Source organism: Moschus berezovskii, chromosome 22 (assembly GCF_049115385.1).
Source record: "Moschus berezovskii isolate FMDL1 chromosome 22, NW_MosBer_1.0, whole genome shotgun sequence".
Lineage (NCBI taxonomy): Eukaryota > Metazoa > Chordata > Mammalia > Artiodactyla > Moschidae > Moschus > Moschus berezovskii.
In genome coordinates this window covers 38,226,740-38,239,380 of record NC_142481.1, presented here as the reverse complement: position 1 = coordinate 38,239,380, position 12,641 = coordinate 38,226,740, and the positions used below count along the sequence as shown (strand labels likewise).

Here is a 12,641-nt window from a genome sequence, read left to right as displayed (position 1 = left end):
ATTCTTCCAAATTAGTCAGATTTTTAGAAATACCCATACCCATTTCTTCCATTTGCTTTGTAATGTACTAAATAGAAATGTGCATGAATTATTCTACATTCAGTTTAAATAAGTCTTAGCAAAAATAATTTGGATGGAATAAAGCTTAAGAGTTTGAGATCCAACAAACTTCTTATTTTCCTTCTATAGTTAATTTTAAATTAAAATTTTTTATCCATTTGGAATTTTCAAATATGGGGCAGAATCTTGTGATTGTGATAGGAATCTCATTCCCTTTACTTGGATAGTTAATTGTATTATCACATCACACGTGTATCATGACTCATACTTTGCCGCTGGTTTTCCATGTCTGCAAATGTCTTTTTAACCCGCTGGTTTCCGCACAATCACTCCCATCCTTGCAGTGATGGGAATGGTATGATATTACTTACACTCTTTGCTGGTTTAAAATGTGTTCTCTTTTATTTATTTTTGTTTGGTCACACCGCACACCTTGTAGGATCTATTCCCTGACTAGGGATTGAACCTGGGCCACAGCAGTGAAAGCACTGAATCCTAACTACTAGACCATCAGGAAACTCTCACTTTTAAAAGGTTATTTTCAGCTGAATCCTTGCATCCCGCTTCTACCTATGCTTCAGTCACATCCTTTACATACAGTACAACCTCCAGATTTTGAAAATGGCCTGACTCTCTTGGCTCAGCTGTTGCTGTCTTGGTACTCTGGAAGGAGATAATGTCTATCCATTGCTTCTCCTCTCCCCTTCTTCCCCTCCCCTATCCCTCCCCCACTCTCTACATATTACATTAGATTAAGTATTACATATATAAAGAATTTTTATCTCCATCTACTTTTTTCCTTCCATTTTTTCCGCTTATGAGTAGTAATTAAACTGGGCAAATATTTGGAAGAATTTGCTGCAAATCTGTCCAAAATAACAGAAACAAGTTTTCTCTTGCTTCTAATCCCACTAAGTTATTTTATTAATATTTATATCTATTCCTAAGCCAGTGCTCAAGATAGGGGAATTTATTTGTAAATAGCAAATGTTGCATAGAGACTCCATACCAGTCTGTAATCCTTATGTGTCTGTTAGTGTCCTTACGGGTCCTTGTCTTCAGGTCTCCACATGATTTTTTCACCGTTTGCTACCGTGTTGTCTCCTGCTTCCAAATCTTACTTCCTTTTATACCTAACCAGATTTTCTCAGCTTAATGAAGGGCTGACTCTATCATTAGGCTTTTTTTTTTTTTTAATGATAAACATGCTGTGTGGTATGAGAATGGCCATCCACAAGTTTCTGGAGGGTGGGGACTATATCTTGTTCTTTATTCTCCCAGTGCTGACCGCAGTTGCTTAGTATTTTCAGACAAAGATCATTTGTGCTTCCCTATTCTTAACCTTGTAGCAGACGTGCACAGCAAACTTATCATTGTGAAAAATATAACCTTATGATATATATTGACCTTCCCCCAAACAAAGTCTTGCTTTCATAAAGGAAAAGTTTTGTAACTATTTGTTATCTCTCTGAATTCTCAAGTGTCCTCCAAATGGGAGATCTATGCAGTTTGGTCATTTAAAGGGAACACTCTATCTTTGTATTATTCTTATTGTCAAGTGGGTGCTATCACATTGTATCATAACTTTTTTTAAAACAACAGACATTTATAATTATATATTTTATTTGAAACATTAATTTTCTCATACACTCAAGAAATACAGTTGTTTTTTTTTAATCCACAAAAAGGAGCCCTTAAAGCAATTGTATAGATTCTTCTAATGTATTTCTATATGGATAGAAACACACATACATTAAAAAAAGAAATCTATTGTAACTCCTGTAGTTTACAAGGATGTGGTTAGCAACCAACTTTACACTATAATGATAAAAAGAAATAACTGGTTGTTCATTCTTACATAAAGACATCTCTTTGCATCAGAAGCCTATAAAAATAACCAAAGATGATTCTTCACTGTAGTCCTAATATCTATAAAATCAAACTAAGAAAGTCTGAGTAATTGAGTAGCCAAGAAACCTTTGACTCATTTTCCTTTTCTCTTTTAGAACTGCCACTGGATGACCAGGATTCCTTATAATTGATAATGTTGGAGATCACCTCTGCAACTTTCTTCAGCATTCAGTTGTTAAAAACAAATAGGATGCAAGTTCCTCAACTCCAGATTATGAAAACAGTACTTGGAAAACTGAAAACTATCTAAATGATTGTCTTTGGTTGGGCCGTGTTCTTAGCAAGCAGAAGCCTTGGCCAGGGTCTGCTGTTGACTCTTGAGGAGCACATAGCCCGCTTCCTGGGGACTAGAGGTGCCACTGCGACCATGGGCAATTCCTGTATCTGCCGAGACGACAGTGGAGCAGAAGACAGTGTTGACACCCAGCAGCAACAGGCCGATAACAGTGCAGTACCCACCGCTGACATGAGGAGCCAGCCCCGGGACCCTGTTCGGCCACCAAGGAGAGGCCGAGGACCTCATGAGCCAAGGAGAAAAAAACAAAATGTAGACGGGCTAGTGCTGGACACATTGGCAGTCATACGGACTCTTGTAGATAAGTAAGTATCTGGCTCACGGTCACCTCCTATCTAATGAAAAGCCTTATGCCAGGAATCATAACTCTTGGACTCCTTCAGTGCATTAGGATATTATCTGCCAAGCCTCATTACTGATAGGGCAGGGGGAGACTATTTCATTTCTCATCAGAGTAAATTATAAGGTTTGATCATTTTACTTGCTAATATCTACTCCAGTCTGGAAATGTCTAAACATTTCTGTAGCAGAATACACCGATGAAAGCTTTGATCTCTATTGGGGAATGTAGTCAATATGGAGTGAGTTTGTGTTGAAGCGTACAAGAGGAAATTATTTCATGAAGACTCACTGTTACCTTGCTTGGCTATCTACTGTGCTGACTGGAGATTCAAGATAAGTTGTTTTACCAAGAACGTTCAGTTCAGTCGCTCAGTCGTGTCCGACTCTTTGCGACCCCATGGTACCAAAAACGTAGCTGCACACAACCTCTGTTGGCAATGGAAGGACGTAGGTCAAGGAGAGTTTGTATCCTTCTCCCTCTTTTACCAATATATCCCTTAGATGACCCTCCTGGATCCTTTTGGCAAACTTGGAAATTGAAAGAAACTGCAGGACACACCTGTACCCTGTTTTGTTTCTCCCCCTGCTTTGTCTAAGTGCCAAGCCCCAGATTGAATAACAGTGAGATTAAAGGGCATTGTTCAAGTTGAAAAAAGTATTTTAACTCAACCGTATAGCACAGAAAGTAGCTGTAAGTTTTAGAACTGTAGTGGACAAAGGTTCAGATTCTGGCCCAGCCCCTTGACTAGCTACATGACACTGAGCAAATCACTTCTGTAAGCCTCAGGTTCCTCATCTATAAAAGGAAAATAATACCTTTCTGACAAGGATTATCATGAGAAAATATATATAAATCATCTAGTAAGGTGGCGCTAGTGGTAAAGAATCCACCTGCCAATACAGGAGACACAAGAGACGCAGGTTCTATCCTGTGTCAGGAAGATCCCCTGAAGAAGGAAATGGCAACCCACTCCAGTATTCTTGCCTGGAGAATTCCATGGACAGAGGAGCCTGGTGGGCTGCAGTCCGTGGTTCAAAAAGAGTCAAGAAATGGCTGAGCACAGATACAAATGGTGCCTTGTACAGAACATGTTCTCAATAGAGGATAGTTTTTTTTTAAATTCTATCTGAGTTCTTTTTGCTTCAGGATCTGCCAGTATATTTAAGTATCTAAATATTGATAATCACATTTATGAGAAAGCAGTTTTGGCATAAAGCAAGATATACCTGTGCATATTAGAATTATTTTGGCCTCATAGAAATAAATTTATTTTACACATTTTCTTTCTGCTATAGAGCATGCTAGAAAATATTCTTACAAATATGCTCCGTAACCATCTCAGAAAGGCCTTCCTAAGTTTATTAAAACCTGCCTTTGAAGTAGTTGTGGTATCTGAATTTAATGTCATTTTAATATGTTGTAGGAAATACCTATTTAATATAAATCTATGCCATTTACATCCCCTAAATGCAAGCAAAGGTCTAGAAACTGTCATGTAAAGTTTCATCATGATGACATTTAAAGTATGCTGTGAAATTGTAATGAAAAATTGTCCTTCCCAAATAAGGAAGTAAACCACAGCAGTGTTATTTAAGCCTATTGGGAAAACAGGTACAGAATTGACTTTGCCATATTTTTTTATAGGGTGATTAAGAAAGTGTAGGGGCAAAGCAGGAACTTTATTTCTAAGCTTCAGTACAGTATTACACATTATAAGTGGACTTATGAGGCAAGTAGTGTACACTTGAATAATAGGGTAACTTTTACCTTAAACCTGTTTTTACTGAATTACAGTGAAAACTCTTCTGAAAATGGAAAAATTTGGCAGGTGCAGAACAACTATAAAGGGACATATTGGAGAATATAATGGCAAAATCAGGTTCAGAGAGTTTGTAAACATAGTTACAGAGATTTTTTTTTTTTTTTTTAGAAACTGCTATAGAAAAAAGAATTTGCTAACCTACAAAGTTTACAAGGCTATTAAAACTAAACATAGAGGACAAGACAGATGGGCTTAGTAAGAATATGTAAAAGGATGTACACAGATATCACATTTATAAAATGATCTTAATATTTATTGTTCTCCTTTCTCTACTTGTTACTTACAAGAGAATGACCTTGATTTGAGAGGACAGCATGGTTCCTAATGGCATAATGAGAGCATTGCTATAGGAAATACACTTGAAATATATACTTAATTTAAAAATCATTCTGAAGTTCAACTCTTTAGCCTTTTTTTCTTGGTATTATGTCCTCAGATTGCTGATGGTATTAATGTTACTTATTCTCATGACTTTGCAGGCGCCCCTCGATGGAAGTGTGTGTGTGTGCGTGTGCGTGTGCCTGTGCCTATGTGCGTGCACGCGCCCCTCGATGGAAGTTTTTTTCTCTGTGTGTGTGGTGTGTGTGCACACGCCCCTTGATGGAAGTTTTTTCCTGTGTGTGTGTGCGTGCGAGCACACGTGTATTCTCTCTCTCTTTCTCCATTTCTGTCACTTTTGTTGTCTCCATCTGGGACCCAGGGGCCTTCAGTCTACAGGTGAACCTAAAAGTGGTGGTTCTGAGGTTCCACCCCACTCTAGGAAGCCCAAGTCCTGCTGCCTGGCTTTCTCTGCCTTTTTCTGTCACTGGAGACTTGCAACTTTATGCCAGCTGCAGGCTACTATTTAGAGCTTTTCAACTCCTTTCACTGAGAGGGGAATGCTGTTCCCACTTGATTTGGTAAGTCTGCTCCATCCCTTGTAACAGTGGGGCTTTGGTCCCCCTTACCTGCCTTGCAGACGTAAAGCTCCTGGTGACCTCTGTCTAGTTCCTGGCCCAGAGCCTAGTGATCTTATGGTTTTAGCATTTGCCTCCCACCAGAAGTTCCTGCTCTGTTTCTGTTCCACAAAGAATTTTTGTCATCTTCTTTTTTATATATATAATATTTATGTTTTATTTGTATGGCTGCATTGGGTCTTAGTTGTTTCGACCCACAGGCTTAGTTGCCCGGTGGCATGTGGGATCTTAGTTCCCCAGCTGGGGATCAAACCCACGCTCCCTGCACTGCAAGGCGGATTCTTAACCACTGGACCACTAGGGAGGTCTTTATATTGTTTGTTTGAGGGTAGGGATGTGTGTATCCTTTAAGTGTGTCTGTATAGAATTCAGGTGCTCATATTCCTTACTGGTCACTGACCTTGTCATTTTTATCATTTTGCCCTTCTTCCCTAATCACATTGTCCTTTTTACCTCCCACCTCCAAATATCAGTGGGTAACCATTCTTCCGAATTTAAGGTATGTTCTTCTAATCTGCCTGACATATGTTTCTGTCTGTGAAGGAAGCTTATATATATTGTTTTGTATATGATTTTAAAAATTTACTTAACGATTAGAGAAGTCTCCTTGGTTTTAATTCCTCTTAACATTGTGTTTGAGACTGCTACAGAGTATTCTATTGTATGCTCAAAAGTACTATATTTTGTTATCCAATAATGTGGTGACAGTCACTTAGGTTACTACTTCTGACTTTCTGTTCGTACAAATAGCATTGCAGCAAATAGCCTCATATGCCCCTGTGTAATTATTTCTCTAGCATTGTTGAATATATGCATACTTAATTTCATTATTGCCAGATTGCCACAGAGCAGTGTTTGTATTAGTTAGTTATATCATTTAATACAATTTTTTTAAATAAGAATTTTCCCTTGTTTTGAAAAGGAATAGGATGTGTCCAACACTGGCACCTAATGAGTACCTGACATGAACTTAGTAATTCCCATATTGCAAGGTTGCTGCTGCTACGTCACTTCAGTCGTGTCCGACTCTGTTTGACCTCATAGACGGCAGCCCACCAGGCTCCCCCGTCCCTGGGATTCTCCAAGCAAGAACACTGGAGTGGGTTGCCATTTCCTTCTCCAATGTGTGAAAGTGAAAAGTGAAAGTGAAGTTGCTCAGTCGTGTCCAACTCCTAGCGAACCCATGGACTGCAGCCTACCAGGCTCCTCCATCCATGGGATTTCCCAGGCAAGAGTACTGGAGTGGCTTGCCATTGCCTTCTCCGATTGCAAGGTTATTCTGAGGATTAAATGATTGAAAGCGATAGTTGTTGTTGTTTTTTCACAGTGAAACAGAGAGCCACAATATGTAAACAAATAACCAGTGAATATATTCTTTAAATAATTAGATGATGAGTTTGATGGAATATATTTCCTTCATTATTAAATTTCCCCTAAAGCATCTCTTTGAATTCCTGAGATCACAGTTTGAACATCCACTGAATTAAGGGGAAAATGCCATTTTAGAGCAATGACTAATTAAGTTTGGTTTCTTTTTCTTCTAACCTCATTTTATGAAGTTTAAGCATATAGTGATATTTACCAGAACACCACCTAAAAATGAAGATGTTATGTAGTCCCTTGCTTCTGTAAGTCCTCATTTGGGATTGCATTTGCCTTCCTGGCACTTCTTGAGGTATGTATGAGGAAGATGATGTTGGTCTCCCTGCCTTGTCTCTATTGGCATTGGGCTGTTAGAGGTAAAACTGAAAGTGGGCTCTGGCTTTCAGTATTAGTCCTGTGCTTTGACTTCAGGCCACATGGTGGTACTTTCATGTGCTTTTCTGCCCATTTTGTTAATGTTTGTGGGCTGTCATGGATAGTGACCTTGGAAATAAGTACATGTGGTGTGCATTTGTCCTTAAAGATTATAGCTCTGGTTGGCTCCTCCATCTTTCTCTACATTCACTCGTGTTCCTTTCTTTCTCTTTCTACCCCCCATACTTCCAATTTGAACTTCTATTTGAAATTGTCATTTCTTATTTCTTCAAGTTTGATGTCTTGAATGTTTATTTTTCAGTGATCAGGAACCTCCCTATTCAATGATTACATTGCACGAAATGGCAGAAACAGGTATTTTTTAAGTTTTTAAAAAGACTTCCTAATTGATTAATGTTCATGAAGAAATATAGCCACTTTTTAAAAAAATACTTCAAAAGTACTTAACATACATGATGAGGAAAAAAGCCCTTAGTCTGTGGAAATTTTCCTGCACAAGGGCAATAATTAAAAGCACTGTATTGTATTCTGAGTATATACTGCATCTTTCAGTAATGGTTTTATCTCACTGGAATTATTAAAATTATTTTGGCATTGACAGATCTTTGACTATAACTCTTCTAGAATGAGGAAGATAATTTTTTGTTCCTCAATTTTCTAAATGTCATTCAGAAGATAGAGCCAACTGTTTCAGATACTTAATTTTCTCAATTAACTCCTGTGTCATAAATAAAGGCTGGAAACTTTCAGTCATAATTTGAGAACCCAGAAACATAGCTTGAATTTTCTTCAAATAAAGATACCCCTAAATCACCAGACTCCTGTAAATTAGGATTTTTGTTTCTACCATGATGACCAGCAATTGATGACCATGTCCATGCCAAATACTAGCTGCTTAAAAGCTATAGGATGTTTCTATTCTCCAAGAGTGGTTCTATTTTAATGTGAAGTCATCTTATAGCAACTTTATCATATAATCTTCTTGATTTGCTCTTAGATGAAGGATGGTTAGACGTTGTCCAGTCTTTAATTAGAGTTATTCCATTGGAAGATCCACTGGGACCAGCTGTTATAACATTATTACTAGATGAATGTCCATTGCCCACTAAAGTAAGTTAATAATTATCTTTTATGAAACTGACATCTGTGCTTAAACACAGGATGAATGATACCACAAAGAACATTTGGTATAATGCGTTTCCTCTTTATATATAGTATTTTGAATCTGTTTTATTTAATATTAATTTCATTGTATAAACTTGTTTTTTATTACCTATGAATTGTTACATCCTCTATCTATAAGTAGCTTACTCAAAAACTTTAGTTTAAAATTTTTAAAATGTCAAAAATGGGAGCGTTTATATTGGGTTGGCCAAAAAGTTCATTTGGGTTTTTCTGTAAGAGTGTATGGGTCCAACCCAGGTATCTATAATGGCATTCTTTGAAATTAGATGGGAATGTTCAATTGCTAAGCTGATTCTCTCTCTAAACAATTTCCTCATGACAAAACTTTCTTTAAATATTTTCTATTAAGAGAAAAAAACTATTATACCAAAAGCACTTTTGAGTCTTAATATTGGTATATTGGCATAACTTTGATTATTCCAACTTAGAACAAAAGTATCAAATTTTCATTGCGTTATTCCATAAAGTCTATGAAATCCTTTCTTAAATATTTTGGATTCTGGCATCTTTCATTTGTCTAAGCCCCACACATTTAGGCCTAACATGGAAAAACATGGACAAAGGGAAAGTCTTTGATCTTGTCACTGATGAATTGACCTTTGCCTAGTTTTATAGGAGGTTTCTATTATAATTTGCTTTAAAAATTCTGGTGATATTTGTTCTTTATTGATTAAAAAAAATATTTTTTAAGGAACTTTTCACTTGAATATCACTAGGCCCTATCGTTAATGAATCATATTGGCATTTGGGTGGATTTAGTATGTTTAATGACCCAGAGTACATAGCATATATTTGATACAACTGGTACATTTTGAGTGAAATGTTATCTAGAAATTCATGTAATAAAACTTTCAGATTGATCAAATAATATTTCCCATCAATAATGGTATCCTTTGGGTATACTGTATCATGTTTGCATGGTAATTCTGAGTTAATTTAACACCTGGTTATTACTTTTGTGTCAAAGAATTACCTTGGGGATAAAAAAACCTAAGTCATATGTTTATCAGATCCACTTGTATGTTTTTGTTTTTAGGATGCACTCCAAAAATTGACTGAAATTCTCAACCTAAATGGAGAAGTAGCTTGCCAGGACTCAGGTCATCCTGCCAAACACAGGAACACATCTGCAGTCCTAGGCTGCTTGGCAGAGAAACTAGCAGGTAACTCTGGAAGCTCCCCCAAGGAAAATCTTAAGTTGTTTGACATTAAGGGGAAGATGGAAATTTAAAACAAAGAGTTTTCCTATTAATTCAAGAAATATTTTTCTTTCTTTCTTTCTTTTTTTGGTAAAAATGTCTCTCCCCAAAATCTCTTCTGATAATGGACCTCTACTGATGAGTTTCTTTTTTAATTGCACTTTATTGAGTGCAGGCTCTTTCTTTTTTTAATTTTTACATTGTTTTGTTGGTTTCTGTCATACAGCAACAAAAATCAGCCATAATTATACATACTCCAAGGTGAAGATAAGTAGTAACATGAATTCTTCAACTTTGCTTTCTTTTTTCCAAATTTGTCTTGGTTATATATGTAGCCATTTGCATTTGTTTATAAATTTTAGAATCATCAATTTTGAGAATAAAACATATACCAAGATTAAAAAAAAGTTTTCCTTATTTGCTTTAAAAATTAAAATAACAGAAAAGGCTAAGCTCATATGATATTGAATCTGATATATACATGTATACACAGTTTATAAATTTTAGCTAGATAAAAGCTATGATTTTGTTGGTCTTAGTTAGCAATTCAAATAATATGACACATTTAATTATATCCAGTGTTTGTTGTATTTGTCTAGGTCCTGCAAGTATTGGTTTACTTAGCCCAGGAATACTGGAATATTTGCTACAGTGTCTGGTAAGTGAGGCGTTATTCTTAGTCATTTAGAATTGTGCATTTTTCTAAAATTGCCAGCTTAGCAAATGGCACAGAGAATGGAATCAGCTATTAATTTTATTTGCAGGTGTTTCCTGAGTGTTTGTCTATTCCCTCCTATGTAAAAAAAAAAAAAATAAGGGCAGGATAGGAATTTATTGCAAGCAAAAACAGCTGAGTCGGTCTGGTTTTAAATTTAGTCATAAGATAGGTGCTATGATTGGCTTTTTTGGATGCATCAGTAGAGACTGCCAAATGGTAGTAGGAACCTCCACGGTAGAAACAAAATTACACAGCATTCCAAGCCAGGAAACTGTGAGGTCAGTTTCCCAGCGCATATAAATCTCTCTGTTTCTCCATCCCTCCCTGCTCCCTGCTGCTCTTTAAACTATTGTTGTTATTTGGTGTATGGTCTGTGAAGCTTGTGGTTTGCCAAGGCTGTGATGTCAGATCTCTCTCACTGCTGGACTAGATTTGTCTGGTCTGTATTTTTTAAAAGTTATTTTTTGCAGGTCTGCTATTCATTGGCCTTTTTCAAAATCTGAAAAATATTTTCAGTACCTAGATAATATGTACTTAAAGCATTTAACACTATGCTAAGTAAGCACTGTAGAAATACAGAAGTAGTCTAACAGTCCTTCACCCTCAAGAAGTTTCCTGGTTAGTTCGGGAACGAAACTACTCACTCAAGATAATTAGCCTCTACTTTATGGGTGGATATGATCAAGGGCAGAACTGCTTCCTTCAGACCAAGTGCCAGGAGTTCTGAGAAGTGACTGAGAGGTGGGAGGTATGGGTGATGGGGACTGGGAATTGTGGGAGCTAGACTTCCTGATAAAGGTGAAGCTTCACCTGGGTCACAGCATAGGATGAGAATTTGATTATGCACACAGGAGAAAAATGGGCTTCGGGACTTCCCTGGCAGTTCAGTGTTAACCATGCTCTCTCAATGCAGAGGGCACAGGTTTGATCCCTGGTCAGGGAACTAAGATCCTGCATGCCACATGATGCAGCCAAAAATTTTTTTAAATAAAGTTTTTTTAAAAATGGGATTCTTGGCTAAAGGCAAATCACTGGCAGAAGCCCAGAGCCAGAAGTGGCTGTGTTCCCAGCATATTACAGAGAATTGTCTGATCAGAAGACAGTATTCAGAGACAGGAGGATATAGACTGAGTAGCCAGGTAGGGAGGGCTCAGGGTCTGAAAAGCCAGACAGAGGGATTGAGGATGGTTATGGCAAGAAGTAGAGTGCTAAACAGGCTTTGTAACAGGAAAGAGCTTTGCAGAACCCAGTTGGGCACCAGAAGAATGAATGGAAACCAGGTGATATTCTGGAACTCTTTTACAGGCTCCTAACATAACTGTGGGGAGGGTTGGCTGGGAGCAGATGTGATGTTAAGCAGATAGACCTTTCTTCAAATGTGAACACATGTGATGTGAACTTAAGTGTAACTGAAAGAGCTCACTTGTTGCTGAAAGAGCTTGTAACTGAAAGAGCTCACTTGTTGCTCCTGCCCACCTACAATCAGCATTTGTAGACTTCTTTTCAGAGAACAGATTGAAAATGAAGCCATGAGTTGTTAATTTCATTATTTATAATTTTGGAACTTGGTGGTGATGAATGGTTCCGAGAACAGATTGAAAATGAAGCCATGAGTTGTTAATTTCATTATTTATAATTTTGGAACCTGGTAGTGATGAATGATTCCTTTTAGGGTTCTGAATAAAAAAGCCATTTTTAGCTACACTTCTAAGCTTCTGTTTGGCTTTCTTAAATGAATGTAAGAATCAGCATGATACCATTTAACAAAGTTTTCATTTAACAAATATAAATGTTACTAAGTAAAATAGTGCATTTAACAAGATACTTTTGACATTTCCATATCTATAAATTAACAAGAAAATAAGATTTTAGGAGACTATCATTGTCAGTTACTAACAATAGTAGCAAGTGGATAATCAAGGACTTGAATGAGTAAAATTTTTATGACTGCTCCAAAACAAAAGTCTAGTACACAATCGGTAAGAAGAGGAAATTGTCACCCCAGAAGGGCAATGATATATATATATGTATGTATGTATGTATGTATTTATCTTTTGTTGTCTTTCAGAAATTACAGTCCCACCCCACAGTCATGCTTTTTGCACTTATCGCACTGGAAAAGTTTGCACAGACAAGTAGGTATAGTGACTTCTTGCACTAATGATCTATATTGCTTGTTAAAAATGTTAATTTTTCTTAGTTACTGGATGAGCTGACGCCTCTGAACCCCATCAGACATGCCCACATTCTGGGGAGTTCCTGGTGGCCTGGTGGTTAGGATTCTAGGCTTTCAATGCCGTGGCCTTAGGTTCAATCCTGGTTGGGGAACTAAGCTTCTGCAAGTCGTGCAGCTAAATAAATAACATGCATACATTCTGCTTTGTCTAGACAAAC

General features: G+C 37.2%; 1 protein-coding gene across 1 annotated transcript in view; it reads left to right on the top strand.

Annotated features, from left to right (window-relative positions):
* RSPRY1 (ring finger and SPRY domain containing 1) overlaps positions 1-12,641 on the top strand; it is a 37,806-nt gene that overhangs the window by 8,470 nt on the left and 16,695 nt on the right. The window contains exons 2-7 of the mRNA XM_055412694.2: positions 2,067-2,571; positions 7,447-7,499; positions 8,143-8,255; positions 9,367-9,493; positions 10,129-10,187; positions 12,316-12,382. Coding sequence (XP_055268669.1) covers positions 2,222-2,571; positions 7,447-7,499; positions 8,143-8,255; positions 9,367-9,493; positions 10,129-10,187; positions 12,316-12,382 — 769 coding nt within the window. The 5' untranslated portion in view covers positions 2,067-2,221. The remainder of the gene's footprint in view (positions 1-2,066; positions 2,572-7,446; positions 7,500-8,142; positions 8,256-9,366; positions 9,494-10,128; positions 10,188-12,315; positions 12,383-12,641) is intronic.